The 18,702-nt window shown below is 40.9% G+C and overlaps 1 protein-coding gene across 1 annotated transcript; it reads right to left on the reverse strand.

Annotated features, from left to right (window-relative positions):
- Nucleotides 1-12,968: 12,968 nt before the first annotated feature.
- LOC125248131 (stonustoxin subunit beta-like) lies at nt 12,969-13,877 on the reverse strand (the record flags this gene model as incomplete). The annotated part of the gene is made up of 1 exon (XM_048159759.1): nt 12,969-13,877. A coding segment is annotated over one exon (675 nt), but the record flags the coding sequence as incomplete, so codon positions are not given.
- Between the last annotated feature and the right edge of the window lie 4,825 nt (nt 13,878-18,702).

Below are 18,702 nucleotides of genomic sequence, written 5' to 3' on the forward strand. Positions count from 1 at the left end.
GCAACAATGCTTAAAATGTTCCCCCATATACCATCAGCTTCACATACAGTCAACCAGCTGAATTGTCAGGCACTGATAATAACTTAACTGACAGCATGACTATGAGGAGTTGTTCTAGTTAACCCTAATGCTATGTTCAGTGTGTCATTAACTTACATATTTGCCATAAATGCTACGGGGACACAGTGCCGATACGTCCCCAGCGAACGTTTATTTTGTTGCTGTTGGCACAAAATGTGCAAGAACTGCTAACGTTAACTGTATGTGCTGTTGTTCTATGCTGTAAACACATGTTTGGTTATAGCCAGCTATAGCTAAAGCTAAATGATATTATTAGGCTAACGTTAGTTGGACAAGTTATGGGGTTAACTGGCTAACGCCAGGCTGTTGGTGAGCCGGTTTCTGGGCAGTTTTAACGACAGTGCATAACGTTAACGTACTGGGTGCGATAAAGTTATTCTTTAAATGTCACACAGCTACTTAGTCGAGCGACTGCCTACCTGACAACCCATCTTGTGAGCTGTGCGCTGTGACACCGGCAACGGTAAATGGCAGTGAGCCCAGCCCACCCATCAGAGAAGTTTCCGCTCTTATTTTGAAAAGGGCTTATTGAGGGGGCGTGACATCACATTGAAGCAATACCCCTGATTGGCTGACTACACGTGTGGATCGTAGTCACACACTCTGCGGAAAGATAGTGCCAAAAAGATCTGTAGACGTGTGCAGAGGGATCTGTGAATGCCCTGTGATCTGCAAACACAGATTCAACACTTGCATGCTGAGCTTTGCACAGAATGTGTAAGAATGTCTTTTTACAGCGGTTTGACAATACAAGTTAGACCGTGTTTGTTTGCAAATTGTGAGGAGGGCATTTGTAGATTTTTTTATGGAAAAAACAGCGAAATATCTGTGCCAAAATTCTGAAAACAAATGCAACACAATCTACAAGCAAATAATGACCCTCATGCGCAGACAAATCACTCTGCATTCATTCAAATTCTGGTTGTCAAGTACAAGTCACTGATTTCTATTTGTGAATCATGAAGAGTCTGTTTGTGGATTTTTTATCTATTTGTAGATTTAGTTTTACATTTGCGGATCATGAGGAGTTTGTTTGCAGATTTGGAATCTATTCACAGATTGTGTTTTACATTTGCAGATTTTAAATTTATTTGTAGATCTTGTTTTGTGTTTACAAATTGTAATATGCATTTTTGACTCATAGTCTCTTCATTTTCAATGATTATGGCATTATTTTGTCAAAACAGCGAAACAATAATGTCAGAATTATGAAAACAAATGTGACACAATCTACAAACAGAACATGATCTTCACCTGCAAACAAGTCAATTTACATTCATTCAAATTCTGGTTTTCAAGTACAAGTCGCTGATTTCTATTTGTGAATCAGGATTTGTTTATTTGTGGATTTTTAATATTTTTGTAGATCATGCTTTATATTTGTGGATCACAAAGAGTTTGTTTGAGGACTTTGTATCTATTTGTAGATCTTGTTTTACATTTGCGTATCATGAGGACTTTGTTTGCGGATTTTTTATCTATTTGTAGATTGTGTTTTGTGTTTACAAGTTGTAATATCTGTTTGTGACTTTTAGTCTGTCCATTTTCAATGGTTTTGGCATCAATTTACCCCCATAGACGAAACCCTTCAAGTTCAACTCGTCGTCTCTGAGTAAGCTGACTGGAAAGGCGCCAAAGCAACTGTGTGCGCAACTGCGCATGCGCAAGGAACCAACTTAATTTTTTTTAACTGACTTTAATGAATTTACACAGCTTGGTTCAAAACACTTGTAATTCCCATAAAACCAATTAATTTTTTTTTTATTAAAATCAAAAACTAAATTTAAATGATATAAACAAGCAAAATGTAATTATGCTTAATTTAAGCATGGCCAAAATAATTTTTTTCAGTGAATATGATTTCCTGTAGCAGCTATGGGAGTGACGGTAAATCGGTTATCAATCTCTCTCTATTTTTTTCATCTTTTTGAAAGTTGTGAAAACACTGTTGTTTAGTTTTTCTTTTGCTATTTGAGAAAATGGGAATACAAAAAATATATTTAATTTATTCTCTCATTCACCGCCATAAATACCCCAAAAATACGAATAGGTCTGTAGTAAAAATTAAATTCCTCATTTTAAGGACTTTTCAGTGAACCATTTCTTTCCTTTTTGTAGATTCACCATACATCTGGCTGATTACTGGCAATTTGGTAAGAAATTGTTGTCTATATCACTGTCACTTCTTTTTCGAGTTGATTTATTAACATTTTGTGATTTTCGATTACTTAATTGAATATAAATGCACTTAGGTTGATTTTAATTTATTTACAAAGTATAGATAGGATTCTGTTGTGTAATGTTTCTCCATATAATTAGTAATATATCGAGCCCCCAGGGGAAACAATATAAAGTGTAAGTATTAAATGATAATATATTTTGATGTTTGTTTGTTTTTAATATACACCGCAGTAATGACAGTGGACAAGTGAAGAGAGTGGAGGGGACGGCATCAGAAAGGACCTTGAGCTACTGTCTGCAGCATTGAAGGTCCCAATGAGTACAGTGGCCTCTTTCATCCGTAAATGGAAGAAGTTTGGAAACACCAGGACTCTTCCTAAAGCAGGCCAACTGTGCGATCGGGGGAGAAGGACCTTAGTCAGGGGGGTGACCAAGAACGAAGGTGCTGTCGGTCCCTGACTCCTCTGCACCAGTGGAGAGGGTTTTTAGTAGAGGGGGTATTATAATGAGACCCCATCGTGCACGTTTGGGTCACAAAATGTTGCAATCTCTCATTTTTCTTAAATGTAACCAAACGCTACGTTAAACAAATTTCCCATTGATCATATTTGATTTTTTTTTTTTTTTTTTATTGTTACCTACAGCTTTATGTTTATCCTTGGTGGTGAGCTTGTTAGGAGTGTTTTGCCACTGCAGTTCATTCAGGTTTGGCATATAATGTCATCAATGTTTAAGGTTCTCCCAATTACAATTTTTGTAATTTTATGGCTGAAACACCTACATTGTGTTAGGTGGATGGCAAACCATGGAAAAGGAGTTCTGAATAAATGGTTAAGTTAATTTCAGCTCTTAAGTGTTTGTTTTATCAAAACTTCTCTCTTACACACCCACACACACGAGAGAAGTGCCAATCGTATGCATATTCCTCATTTTATCATAAGTGTGTCATGCAGTGTGGGGACTTGCACTGGTCTTGGTCTTGACTCGGTCTCGACCCTTCAAAGTCTTGGTCTTGTCTTGGTCTCGGTTTAGGTGGTCTTGACTACAACACTATAAGACACTATATGGTTGTTACTATTCAAATGAAATCAGTATCAACTCCATCTTTCCACTGCAGAGAAAACACAGAAGCTGCATCGAAAGTGCCATTTAGATGCATTTATTCAGACTGTTTAATGAAGATATGAGGTTCCATAAATTAATTTACTCAAAATTACAAATGCATAAATAATCTTATTAGATTAACGTTTTACTTTTGTTGACATACGAATATGAAATGTTGGAAAAATGCAATGATACTTTTAAATATGAAATTAAACCACCAGTAGATGGTGGCAAGTCACTGTCTTATTGAGTGAATCATTGATTCAACCAATTCGTTCAAACAGCTGATTCATTCTGTAACGAGGCGGGACTCATGCAGAGATCCATTTGCAAGCTTTATTAAAGTAAGAGTGGTCGTACAGGCAGGGTCAAAGCAGGGGCAAACAGGAACAGCAAGGGCTAGGCAGAATCGTGGTCAGAATACAGGCAATGGTCAGAGGCAGGCAGATATCAATCACAGAACAGGATAACAAAGCGAGGGTCAAAAGCAGGAACAGACAGGATAAACACAGGGTAACGCTTAGAATTGCAACAATAGTTAACAAGACTTCGCGGTGAGGTGGTGTGTGTGAAAGTCCTTTATAGTCCTGGTAATGCGTGGCAGCTGGGTGTGGTGATTAGTGTGGAGTGATTGTGGAGTGAATGCAGGTGATGAGCAAGGGAGGATTATGGGAAATGGAGTCCGGAGTGAACAGGAACGTGACGGGAACAGACGGTGATCATGACATAATGCCCCCCTCCCGGAAGGCGCGTCCTCGCGACGTAAACAGAACAGCTAGGGAGGGGGGGTGGGTGCATTGGGGACTGGTATGCAGACATGAACAGGGTCCCCAATGCAGGTTCCAGGAACTCGGCCACCATGGAGGGTCAGGTGCCACAGGTAGCCATGGCGGGTCAGGTGCCACGGATAGCCACGGCAAGTCAGGTGGTTCAGGCAACCACGGCAGGTCAGGTGGCTTGGGCAGCCATGGCAGGTCAGGTGGTTTGGGCGGCCACTGCGGGACAGAGTCCAAAGATGACCACGGTGGGTCAAAGTCCATTAATGGCCCTAGTGGATTATAGTCCATGGGCGACCGTGACAGTTCAAAGGCAGATGACGGCAGTGGCCGGGCAGGATACCCACCCACAAGCTCCCCACCCTCAGGTATACTGCCCTCCCCCAAAAAGTTCTTGGGGAAATCAATGGTGGCCATGGTCGATTCGTGGACAAGGAGCTCGTGGGGCGCCGACAGGTCAAGTAGCACAGGTTCTGGAGCGGACTCGATGGCTGGAACACCCCCTATGTTCCTTGACACCGAAGGGGTGGCCATCTTGCCCGTGGGCACTGGCGAAACAGCCATCTTGTTCATCGCATCCAGACAGCTGAGGTGCGTTGCGACCGGCGAACTTGAGAGCGTTGCGACCGGCGGGCTTGAGAGTGTTGCAACCGGCGGGCTTGAGAGCGCTGCGACCGGCGGGCTTGAGAGCGCTGCGGCCGGCGGGCTTGAGAGCGCTGCGACCGGCGGGCTTGAGAGCGTTGCGACCGGTGGGCTTGAGAGTGAAGCGGCCAGCGGGGCAAACGGCTGCTCTGAGACGGCAGCAGGCCATTCTGGTACGACAGCGGGCTGCTCAGGGACGACAGCGGGCTGCTCGGGGACGACAGCGGGCTCGGGCTGGCAGACTGCTCCCAAGTCCATAGAGCTCGAGTACATCCTCCACGCACGCATGACAGCCAAGACATAAAAAGTGAAAACAGCCCTCTTGGCCATGACAGAACTAACAAGGAGAGAGGGCTGCTCTGGAACAACAGCGGGGACGTGACGTGGCTCTGGGCGATCAGCGGAGACGTGACGTGGCTCTGGGCGATCAGCGGAGACGTGACGTGGCTCTGGGCGATCAGCGGTGTTTTGACTTTGTGTTTTTGTGATGGTAGCCGCCATTTTGTGAGTGTCCATTGGTGTGGCAGCCATTACATAATTCACCGTGGTGTCGCATTTCTCCGCAACACCCACAGTAAACGGAGAGCCAACAGTCAATAAAGCATAATCCATAAAGTTACTGAGTGATGAACGTAGTTTGTTCTGGAGTGGCTGGTTAACGCCATCACAGAAAAAGTCTATTAATGCACAGTCAGGCAGATCAGAATAGTAAGCAATGTCCAGATATTCACCAATATATTCCTCCAGAGAACGTGTACCCTGCGTACTCCACAACAACAATTGAGCAATGTCCATACCGTTCAAATGCTCTCCGGGCAAGCTGCTGGATCGTGGTGGCGGCGAAGTCTTCTGTAACGAGGCGGGACTCATGCAGAGATCCATTTGCAAGCTTTATTAAAGTAAGAGTGGTCGTACAGGCAGGGTCAAAGCAGGGGCAAACAGGAACAGCAAGGGCTAGGCAGAATCGTGGTCAAAATACAGGCAATGGTCAGAGGCAGGCAGATATCAATCACAGAACAGGATAACAAAGCGAGGGTCAAAAGCAGGAACAGACAGGATAAACACAGGGTAACGCTTAGAATTGCAACAATAGTTAACAAGACTTCGCGGTGAGGTGGTGTGTGTGAAAGTCCTTTATAGTCCTGGTAATGCGTGGCAGCTGGGTGTGGTGATTAGTGTGGAGTGATTGTGGAGTGAGTGCAGGTGATGAGCAAGGGAGGATTATGGGAAATGGAGTCCGGAGTGAACAGGAACGTGATGGGAACAGACGGTGATCATGACACATTCAATAATGAATGGCTCACTGTTGCATATATTATCTAGAATATTTATCTTTTTTTCTACCGCAGTATGTTTGCTCATGTTTCTTTGTGTGTGCTGTTGCGCATATAGTGTTGATTTCTCAGCGAGTTAGACAGGCTGCACGAGCCTCAACTGACGATACTGTCAATACATTCTATAGCCCTATTCGCACAGGATTAGTATTACCTGGTGCAGGGGCGGATCTAGGAAATTATTTATAGGGTGGCAAAGGGGTGGCATGAGGTCTATGAGGGGTGGCAACACCAAAGCAAGCGCCCGTGCTTAGTTTTTGGAGATTTATGGCCTGACTTACACAATTGTGTTCACAAACAATGCATTACCACAAAATAGTCATCTATATACTGTTTAAAATTGATAAATAAATAAGATTTTAATATCCATCAAGGCACCAAGTAAAGGCACTATATGAAAAACATCAAGAGATTCAAAATGAGTCTGAGCTTGTATCACTAAAGGAGATAATATCATCATATCTGCGTAATATATATCTGCGCCTGCTGCACTCATGGTACGGCAGCAAAGCTCCTTGATTATTACGCCTGAATGAGACTATAGTTCCTAGCCATATCGGCCTAGAAAATCCCAACTTTACATTTTCCATCGGTCTTAGTACACGATTTAACTACAGAAGAGTCAAGTTTTAAATAGGAAAAATATTGAAACTCTTTGCTCATTTTTAAGCGTCATGCTAACGGTCTAATCAGATTCAATGAACTATGCTAAGCTATGCTAAAAGTGGTACCGCCAGAACCAGAGATCGGCTGAATGGATTAGAAAACGGTAAAACTCAACTGTTTAAGTCTAGGAGAGTTGGAAAATGAGCCTATTTAAAAAAAAATGGTACACACAGTGGGTACAGCCGTACAGCTGCAGGCGCCACTGGCAGTTGCCACCCCGTTAGATTCACCCCTGGACAGATGTCATCATCCGTGAGCAGGCGCTTATCTGATTTCTGACGGCCACCAGATGTTTTTACAGGGGGGGGGGTCAACCCATGTTTTTTGTAATGCTTCAGGAGAGCTGTCAACTTGTTTTGGCTTATGCTAAAATAAAAACAAGAACAGCACACTGTCACTAAAATGTAGAACAATGCATTTCGCCCTAATACATAGCTAGTTCTGAATTAAGAGCTGCTTAAATTTTAAATTTACTTACCAATGTAAAAACTTGAATGTCTCACGACAGACTCTCCTGCCATTAACGTAATTATCTGTCCTTTGGTGCTGACGCTCTTGCTGCACTTTCTTCTTTGAGCATCTTGTCATCTTGGAATTGTGAAAGTGGCAACTTAGTTTCCCCAACAGGACCAGGTCTTTCTCGTATTCGGTGAGAGAGGCCATAGACAGACGTATCTCGTAAACGAAATCTTCATCAAATGACAGAAAACACAGCTCTCCATTGTTGAGTTTACACCCTTTACAGCAAAAGGCACGTATTTTGGCTAACTCGACATCTCGATCACCGCTAACTGCTTCACAACTAGACATTACTCTATTAACTTCCCCAACATCAGTCACAGGCTGTTCAACGTTTTCATCCTCGTCGTCCTTTTCCACAGGCGTGCGTGACAAATTTGACAGCGACATTTCTCAAATATTATTAATAAACAGAACTAACTTACACACAGTATACTACACTACACTCTACAGTACTGAACTTGAATCTTTCTGAGGAGATCTGCTAGCCTGTTTACACAGAGCGCGCGCTAGTCTGACCGGAGGATGTCTGGACCAATCGCGTGCCTGTCAGTCGAAACGGGGATAATTGTTATATACTATTGAACTAGCATATTGCATATAAAAATGTGTTCAAACTTTGACCTGTGGAGGGCAGTAATACGCTTAGCAGTGTCTACACTGCTGGAATTCTAATAGAGGAGAGGAAGAGAGCTAGTTCAAAATGAGCATTTAAGATTAAAACTTATATAATTTTCAATTTTTTTCAGAAAATGATTGATGGTTTCACTAGATAAGACCCTTATTTCTCATCTGAGATCGTGTAGAACAATTTGAAGCTCCAGTGAAACTAATTTTGACCTTTAATCGTTTGGTGCCCATTCAAGTCTACTATATGGAGAAAAATCCAGGAATGTTTTCATCAAAAACTTTCATTTCTTTTCGACTGAAGAAAGAAAGACATGGACATCTTGGATGACATGAGGGTGAGTAAATTATCAGGAAAAGTTTATTTAAAAGTGAACTAACCCTTTAATACTAGAACTGCCATGACGGTCAAAATGACTGTTTTGAAATGTATATGTACAATAACTTTGTTGAATAAAAAAATACGATCTTGCTGGTTTGTGACTTTTCCTAAAAGTGTTTCTATTTTTACTTACAATAGATTTTATTTAAATTACATAAAAGGCAAAACAAATATGAGCATTTCTACCTATTAAAGCCATAACGGTCATATTGACCGCTCTAAATCTCGTACGATTCTATTGTTCTTTCCCGCGGTTTATCGTCTCTGTCAGCGTCTCCAGTACTATTAGCATATGCTCATTTGATTATAAATATTAATTCTTGGACTACAAATTATTATTGCCAAATTATTATTATTATAAAATAGATTTATAAAGAGTTTATAGCGAGCGTTTAGAAAATGTCTAATACAAATAATAGAATGAAGAGAAATATGACTTTTGCCATGGCCTTGGAAATGCTTCACAATCTGGACAGTGATGACTCTGATGCAGGGGCGCTGTCTGAGGTGGAAAGTGACAGCGACCTTTCCTGGGTGCAAGACAACAGTTCATCCTCATCAGAGAGTGAGTCAGAGTCCGTAAAAAGGAAAAAGAGGCGGCTATCTTCCTCGGAGATTAGGGAACCAGATGTTCCGTTCATAGCTGACGTTCCAGGTAAACTTGGAAAAACCCATATTTACTAGTTCTGCTGTTCATGTTATTATTATTTTATTATATTATAATATTATAAAATTATTATTATTATTATTATTAGAATATTACTATCATTCTTGGGCTAAGTAATTGTTATTGTTATTATTATTAGAATATTATTATTATTGTGATGATATTATTATTATTATTATTATTATATTTTTGTTATTATTATTCTTATTAGTGTTATATTGTTGTCCTAGGCTTTCCCGAACCAGTACCTGCACTTGTGCCAGCTGGAGTGCTCAGCCCGCCCTTAGAGTCATCTCGGCCGGAGGTGGCTGTGGAAAAGGGAAAGGATGGGACGGTGTGGACCATCCTTCAGTCAACTGAACGTCCAGGGAGAAGGCAGAACCAAAATGTTCTGACTGAAGCTGCCGGTCCCACTGCACACGTGTAGCCTGTTGAGAAAAGATTATTTTATTTTATTTGATCATATTTTATTTTTATGCAGTGAACTTCCCAAAACTATTTTTCTAATTATTTTAAGTCAATTAATTTCACTGAGTGTTGGATTCCTGCACGGGTCATGTATTGTTGTGAGTGGGAACCATGCATTGTAGTGTTTGTTCGTATGGGACGCTTGTCTGTGTTGCGCACTATTCCTATTGGGAGTACGTGAGTTGCGTCAGCCTCAGAGCGCGAGTGGACGCTGACGAGGCAGGACGCATTTTTTCTCTCTCCCTTCTTCCAGTCATAGTTGTGTTAACGGAAGAATTTAGCGCAACTGATGTTTCTCTGATCAAGTGTCCCATGTTTTCCAGATCAATAAATACTGTTTCGGAGCTGGCCTGTTGTCTCCAGAGTAAAATTCATTATGTGCAGAATCAGATCTGCTACACACGCGAAGCACAACGTCGAAGATGCGCTCACTGCCTTTCTGTGTTTGTTTGACGATGGCATGTTGAAACACATCAGGGACTGCACTGTGGCTGAGGCAAATCAGCACCGTGGTGACAGCTCATGGGACCTGACAGTGGCTGAACTGAAAGCCTTCATAGCTCTGTTATATATCCGTGGAGCACAGGGTGCGAAGAACATGGATTTGGGGAGCCTTTGGTCGGAGAAATGGGGCTTCCCGTTTTTCAAAGAAACCATAGCCAGAAATCGCTTCAGGGAGATAATGAGATTCCTGCGGTTCGATAAAAAAGAAACCCGATGTGTGCGTCTGCAGGATGACAGGTTTGCCCTGGTATCGGCCACTTGGAACAAGTTTATTCAGAACAGCATAGCCTGTTACAAGCCCGGTGCCGACATAACCATAGATGAGCAGCTGTTCCCCACCAAGGCCCGGTGCAGATTTCTTCAGTACATGGGGAATAAGCCTGATAAATTTGGCATCAAATTTTGGCTGGCTGCTGATGTCCGTTCGAAATACATGCTGAATGGGGCTCCGTTTCTGGGTAAAGAAGAGGCACGGAGCAGAGGTCAGCTCGTGGGAGAGAGTGTGGTGCTGAAACTGGCGGAGCCATTCTTGGGTAAGGGAAGAAATATTACAACGGATAATTTCTTCACTTCACTGAAACTGGCCACCGCCTTACAGGCCAAGAAGACCAGCCTGGTTGGCACTATGGGAAAAAGTAAGCGCGAGTTGCCCCCCTCCGCAAAAGAGCAAGCGCTGTTGTGTAACATAAAAGTGCTAAAATGTGCAGATGTGATGCTCACGATATATACCAGGGAAAGCCGAGGAAGAATGTGTGCATTTTGAGCTCCGTGCACACAAGCGTGGGCATCACTGATGGGCCGAAAGCAAAGCCGGAATCTGTGACCTATTACAACAACACCAAGTATGGGGTGGATGTCCTAGATCAGATGGCACGGGCATACTCTGTGAAAGGCGGTACGCGTAGATGGCCAGTGGCTGTGTTTTACAACATCCTCGACCTCGCTGGAATCAATGCCCACATCCTCTTCAAGGAGTGCACCAGCAGCAATATTGCCCGGAGGAAGTTCCTGCTGCGACTGGCAGAGGAGCTGAGAGCGGAGTTCATGGAGGGAAAAAGGGCAGCATCGCAGTTGACACAAGGTCCCAACCAAAAGAAAAATCAACCCCCACAACTGACACCAAAACGGAGACAGTGCCAGGTGTGGAGAATCCGCAAACAAAATAAAACGCACGACACCTGCTACAAATGCCACAAACCTGTGTGTGGAAATTGTGCGAGAAGAACAGAAGTAACTTGTGTTGACTGTGAATCTTAAATAGCCGAGCACGATATAGATATATCTATTTAATATAAAATTTGTAGCGTAATTGTTTTATGGTTCCAAACTTCGTTCGTGACTCTTTTTAACTTTAGAGCTGCTTGTTTCCAGCTTATGTTCTGTGTTATAATGTATCATAAATGTTGTAAAAAAAAAAAAAATCATAATCACATAGATCATTTTAAATGTTATTTTGTTGTTCTGAGTTATGTAAAATAAATACAGAGAAATACTGAATATGCAATAATTACATTTTACTATGAAATGGTGTGAATATTTCTAAATTTATAATTATCATTTTTAACTAAATAAAAAATGTACATGTTGGTGTTATTTGTTTTTTAAAAGATATCCTAACAAAATTAATACATTAATCTCTCAATTGGGCAATTTATTTAGAGATTATAGAGTTTATAATATAGCGGTCAAAATGACCGCTCATGGCTGTTCTAGTAGTTTTGGAATTCTGGCGCTTCTAGTGTTAAACGCAAAATTCTCTGACTGAAACTCCCTGACTTGTCCATCCAGATAGATTATCCTCTGATTTTACTGTTATTTTTATTCTTATGTATTTGTTTCTTATTTAGGTAAATCGCTTTGAATTACCATTGTGTGTGAAATGTGCTATATAAATAAAATGGCCTTGCCTAAACAACAACGGTGCGTTACAAACGGGATATATCACCCTGTGAATGGCACTTCAGAGTGAAACTATCATGGCCGCCATATTGAAGGGTCGTTCAACCCGAAGTGCTCAAAACCGGACACTTCAAAAGGACCTTCAGAATAAAGGATTTACAACTGATGGACACTTCAGGCCCCCATGATCCTTTGCTCAGAGTTTGATTTTTTACCTATAAATGTATGTATAGTATTTTTCTATACTACTGTAATATTTATGAGTTAGATTTGATACATTATTGTGGCCAAAATGACATTGTAAACAGAAACACAATCTACTTGATTATCTCATTAAGATGATGCAGAAGTGCGTTCCAAAAAGAGTTTTTTGACCACTACACCTTTCATCCCGTCGAAGCGCTCACTCCGGAGGGTAAACCCTTTGAAGGGATTAGGGCATAGGGATGAGCGCATCACATGTTCAGTCTACAGCAGGGGTTCCCAAACTCATTCCTGGAGCCTCCCCGGCTCCCCGGTGTACTATATTGATGTTTCCTTGTTCCAAATGCTGTAACTTTTGATTGATTTATAATCAGATTTGATCCAGATGTAGAGGAACTTCCTTCCTGAGTTATTACATGTCAAATAACAAAGATATGTACAATTATAATAAAATTATATATAGTTGCTTGTTTTTATCAGCAGTTTCTCAGCATGAGAATGTCCAAATGTAATATAACAGTTTTTTAGAGGAAATATTTCTATCAAACGATATTGATCTTTTGACTCTTGACTTCTTGCTATAGTTTTGGAGTTATGAGTGTTTACTTTTGTGTGTCACTGAAAAACAACTCTAGAAATGCCTTCAGGGCTTAAAGGGTTAAAGAGTTAAGAGCTATTATTATTGAGGAGAAATAGAGCAGCTCTGCTATTGTACTAAACCACTGTTAGTGATGTTGCTGATGCTGAAATAGATCAGCCATTAACTATCATTTGTGTCAAATCCCAACGGACGCAGTGGATCAACACAGGAGACAGGAGACGACGGGATTTCTTCATTCTGCTGATCTGAATCACATTCATGATCATTCATACTGTCATCAGTTCACATCAGTCATTCACAAACCAGCTCAGGATTAAATGAGTCTCAAATGTGCTTTTATTCAATCTGATGAACAATTTACAACATGAATATTAAAGCAACTTTATTACTCTGTTTATTACAGATTCAGAACAGTGTGTGTGTCTGATCTAGATGTGTAACTTCTAGATGACAATGAAAAACATGCATTAAAAATTAATTAATACAAATGTGATGAAGTGAGATTTGAGTGTGTGAAGATCAGAAAGAGGATTTACAGAGTGTCTCTCTATCCTTTAATATCACACAGAGACACTGAGGAGAAATAAACGGTAAATCCAGCATAGAGGGGTTCAGTGAATGTGGTGTTGAATGTGTGTAAGCCTGTGAGTGTGTGTGTGTCAGAGACGCTGTAGAAGGACAGAGTGCCGGCCGACACATCCACATACACTCCTACTCTCTTAGAGGATGAATGGACAGCAGGTATTTTAGTGTAGTTCTTATTGTGACAGACAGAGAATCCTCCAGCAGAGCAGTCTAGAATCCAGGATTTGTCATTCCTTCCAAACATACAGTCATCAATCATTCCTTTCCTGCTGATTCCTTTACATGTCACTGATATTCCAGCATAATCTCCGCTCCATTCAGCCTCCCAGGAACAGCGTCCAGTCAGTCTCTCTCTACACAGAACCTGAGGACGCTGATCAAACCTCTCTGGATGATCAGGATACGGCTGATCCTCTTCCACACGCGTCACCTTCCTGTTCCCATCAGACAGAACGAGTTCAGTGTTTGCTGTGTTTGGATCCAGTGTGAGATCACAGGCATCTGAACACAAGAAGAGAGAAACATCAAGAACAACAACAGTGAAGATGTGTGTGTGTGTGTGTGTGTTTACAGCTTTGACAAAATGTCTTCCAGATTCACAAATGTCCTCACTAATCCAGTGAAAGAGACTAGAGATTCAGACCTCACTAGCAGTGCCAGTCCTAGACTTCTGGAGCCCTAAACACAACTGTGTGGAAAAGCTGTCAGGCCTGAAACAGAGCAGACTAGTGTTGTCAAAAGTACTAAAGCGACACTTAAATGTGAAGCGTAATGATAGCAGCTTCTGCAGTAGCGGCTCGGTTCATTCCTGCTGACAGACGATCCTGTGTGTGTTTGTGTGTGTGAAGAGCCTCGGCGCTTTCTATTTACTGTGTGTTTCTGCAGTGTTGATCACTGCAGCCAATCACAGACATGTTTGTTGATCATGTGATCACAACGGCCAATCAGAGGCGTTTAGTCAGAATCAGCTCAGTCCTCCAGAGTTTGTTCAGCATGAGCTCTGCACTCTCCAATGGTTTCTCTGTAACCAACAATAAGAGATTGATTGTGCAGTAGAGACAGATCTGCAGTATTAATTTTGGCAGCCATTTTTGATTTAGTCTTAGTCTTTATCTTCAAATGAAAATGCACCTTAGTCTTAGTCTCATTTTAGTCTTTCATATTTTAGTCTAGTTTTAGCTAATGAAAAGTCATCACATTTTTGTCAAGTCTTAGTCATTACTTTTAGTCAAACTACAGTTACCAACATTAATTTTGATAGCTATTTTATATGTAGTCTTTAAAAATAGTCGTAATTTTTCTCTTTCAACCAATTCATTTAAGCTTATGAAAAATCTGAATCAAGGTAACAGGCTGTATTGACATTACACTCTTAGCAGCAGCTGGTGCAATTGTATATATCCTCTTTCAGTGGTTCTCAAACTTTCTAGAGTGTCATACCCCCTGAGGGATTTAACATCCTTCTGTGTACCTTCTCTTTTCCACTTAGACTGCAGTTACACATTTCCATTAAGGGACAATATTTGCCTTCTTAAAACAATTTTTCCAGTGCATTTTTTTACCTTTATAAATACCTTTGTAAAATAAATAATGCCTTAAATTTTAAAAAAAATGCAATAAATATAATGATGATAAAAAACAAAGTGATACTTTTAAATATAACATTAAAACCGCCAAAAGGTGGCGGTAAGTCATTGTTTTTATGAATGAATCATCGAGTCATTCATTCTTTCAGTATCAAAGCAAGCGGCTGTATTTATGAATTAATCATTGAATCATTGACGATTCGTTCAAAGCTGCAGATTCATTCACGAAACAGCTTGTGTGCTGCAGTTCTGCTGTGGCTTTCGTTGAAAAATACTGACAATACTGTTTAAAATGTACATCACTTAATATTACCCTTTTGTTTGTTGAACTGTTGTATAAAATCAATATTCGGGATAATATAATATAATATATTCGGGCAATATTCTTGCTGGTATAATATGATCAACATTAAAAACAGTAACTCGCAGAAGGGTATGTTCTTGTATGGAAGAGAGTTTTAATCTTAAATCTACATAGTTGTTTTTCATGCTAGTAAATGCTAAATCCCCACTTTTACAAAGGTAACGTTATATTGTCGAGAACAGCACTAATGTAGCGATGCTGGCTTGTGTGGATGCAGTCAGTTTTGACCGCGAAAAATTAGGTAATTTGATTGAATGTCATGTATATACGACATTTTACCAGCTAGAAATACATGTTCAGTTTTCATGTTATTTTAAGGTGGTGTAGAATAAAATGAACGGCACTTTTCGTGTACGTCATCAAACAAACAGCCCAATATAGACACTTTAATTTAAGGGTGTTTTCACACCTATGGATCGTTTGTTTTGTTCCGAAACAGGGACTAAATTTGTTACAATGTTGCATTTTCTTCTTGGTTCGGTTCGCTTTCACACAGCAACATTTAAAAGCGTACCAAAATGCGTTTAGGCAAGTTACATGCGAGTACAACTCTGCCCTACAAAGCAAAAAGGCAGTAACTACGCAGAGTGCAGAACTGAGAAAAATGACTTAAAAGTTATCCTGTCATCCAGCCTAAGTAGTTGTAGGTAGATTATTGGACATGTTGCTGTTATGTTACTCCAAAACGACACACATTTCAGATAAGATGTTTTGTCACATAACAAAGGATGCCTTGAATGTCATGAAAACTGTGTCAGATTGCTTTCACATCTCAAACGAACCGCTCCAGAGTTCGTTTGAAAGCGTACCGAGACCACCTCTTCANAAATATCTTTTTCCACAGGTGTACGCATACAAGTCATACAAGTTCTCAAAAATAAAAATATTTGAAAAAAAGTGACTAAATGTCTTGTCAAATGACTATCGTTTCAGTTTGAACGGTGTAGAAAGTTAGCTAGAAGGATCGAGTATCTGTAGCTATCTGTAAGCAAATAAACTAACATAGTTAGCTTCGGTGTAATGTGTTGTTGGTTAAATATAGGTCAAATTATAATTATATCCGACAAAAGAGAATTGGCATATGTATCTACGGTTATGTTATAGATTTATATAACAAAGACAGTAATAAATTTTAACCTCACCGTTAATAGTAGTTACGTAAACTTTGCTATTTGTTACTGTACTAGCATCTTGCATTAGATCTAGACAACACTGGGTACATGGTCGTTAATGTTGTTAGCTCACTAAGAAACTTTACATTTAATCAGAAATAGTTTCTACAGCCAAGATGTGGATAAAAGCACTACTTACTGCTTGCGGGAATATAGTTGGAATTACCCCTTTCTTCAGTGTCAAACGCTGAGCGAAGCCTGCTTGATATTGTCCCAGGTTAGAAAAGCTGTCCGTGGTGAAATGGGCAGAGCAAACTAACAACTTTGAGTTAAATTGTTCCGGTATCCGGTTATAGATAAACATCAGCCATGCCTTTTGACAGTTTTTTTCTGGAGGAAGACTATGAAAAGTTTTCACATCCCCTTCACAGCCTGGAACATAACATTTATTTCCATGATCTGCCATTTTCGCTGTTATCCTCGCTTGGCTTGTTTCTTCACTCTGCTTGCAGAACTTCCGATGATTCCGCTGGGCGGTTCCGCCTGGCCTGGATCATGAGCATATGCAAATATTGGGGGCGGAGTCCCCGACTGTTACGTAACAGTCGGTGTTATGTTGAGATTCGCCTGTTCTCCGGATGTATTTTAAACAAATGAGGTTTATATAAGAAGGAGGAAACAATGGGGTTTGAAACTCAGTGCATGTCTTTTCCATGTACTGAACTCTTGTTATTCAACTATGCTAAGGAAAATTCAATTTTTGATTCGAGGGCACCTTTAAGTTAGTTCAGTATTGATTCTTTCCATTGTAAAAATCAATAGTTATTAATTTTGTTCATTTACCTATAAAAAAAAAGGCGTGTACGATAATTTTGTTCAAAATACGATAATTTTGAGCTTCTGGTACGATAATTGAACATTTCCAATCTGGCAACACTGATCAGTTCTCTCTTTACAGCAGTGAACTGTGAACTGTTGGACTAACAGAATAACTCCGGGATGTTGGTTTAATTCGAGTCCGAGGGAGTGTCAGGCACGTCAAAAAGTGAGTAACTTTAGTAATTGTGGCTTAGTGTTTGCTTACTGGAGATGCGAACCGTTTCAGACCGATTTGGTGAACCGGTTCAAAAGAACGATTCGTTCGCGAACCGGACATCACTAGCCACAGGGCACACGCGACTAAATAGCGTCTGGCTTATAGTGCTTCTCTGGGGTTTCATAAGTAAAACTTGATGGTAACGAACTTAGTCTCTCCAAAAGTGCAAAAATACTCAAAAAAATAAAAGGGAAAAAAATAACTCACTCCGCAGGAAAACTGTAGTACAGTTCAGAAACACTTGCGCACTAACAAGTGCACTTAAGTAACTCGCAGGAAGATATCAATGCCTCTCACTCTGTAAGATAGTTCATGGGTGACTTGTAGAGTCAGTATCTAGAAAAGGGCAAAAATACTCAAAAAGAAATAACTTTGTAGAAAATTAGAGCAGTTCAAAACATATTCTTGCGCACTAACAAGTGCACTTAAACAACTCGCAGGAGGAAATGAATGTCTCTCGTTCTGTAATACCCCTTTTCCACCAAGGCAGTTTGAATGCTGGTTCGGAGCCAGAGCCTAGTTTCAAATCAGTTCTTTGTCTTTCGACACACAAAGCACCAGCTCCGAACCAGGAAAAGTGGTTCGTAAGTAGCACCAAAACGTTGCTGGGCTAGAAGTAAGAACCGCTTGCATCAGGGGCTGGGGGCAGGGTTACCGTGACCAACAAGAACCTTGTGACCGCCATTTTTGAAATAGCAGTGCTAATAGCAGCTCGATCGTAATCTACGTCTATATAACTTACAAATTACGGCGAGCCGTGTTTGGATGCCGATGTAGGTTCGCAAAGCCATGAGCATCAACAGTAGTGAAACATCCGCAATTGTTGATAGAAGGCTTGTTCGAGACGCATCGGAGCAGCGTGGAACGATTTGGCGGGTGCTGCGGATCTGCGGGAGCGTTTGTAGAGCATACGACTCCTTGTACTTTTGGATCGTTCTGGCAGAGCTTTGATGTCATGCGCCGATCGCTTTGCGTAAAGCAGATGCATCTCAAACGAGTTTGGTGTATTTGTGTTTGGTGCTGCGGTGCTAGCTTTGCTGTGAAATATGAGACGTTTACTGTGACCTAAGACCTGGCTCTGTGGTGGCTCTCTAGCCTGTGGAAAGGCAAACTGGTTCTTAGAAGGCTCGTCAGTTGAACCAACTCCGAACTGGCACTAGCACTAGCTCTGAACTAGCACCCGGTTCGTGCTGGTGGAAAGGGGGTATAAGACAGTTCATGGGTGACTTGTACATTCAGTCTCTAGAAAAGGGCAAAAATACTCAAAAAGAAATCACTCCGTAGAAAATGAGTGCAGTTCAAAA

This window comes from Megalobrama amblycephala, linkage group LG16 (genome assembly GCF_018812025.1).
Source record: "Megalobrama amblycephala isolate DHTTF-2021 linkage group LG16, ASM1881202v1, whole genome shotgun sequence".
NCBI lineage: Eukaryota > Metazoa > Chordata > Actinopteri > Cypriniformes > Xenocyprididae > Megalobrama > Megalobrama amblycephala.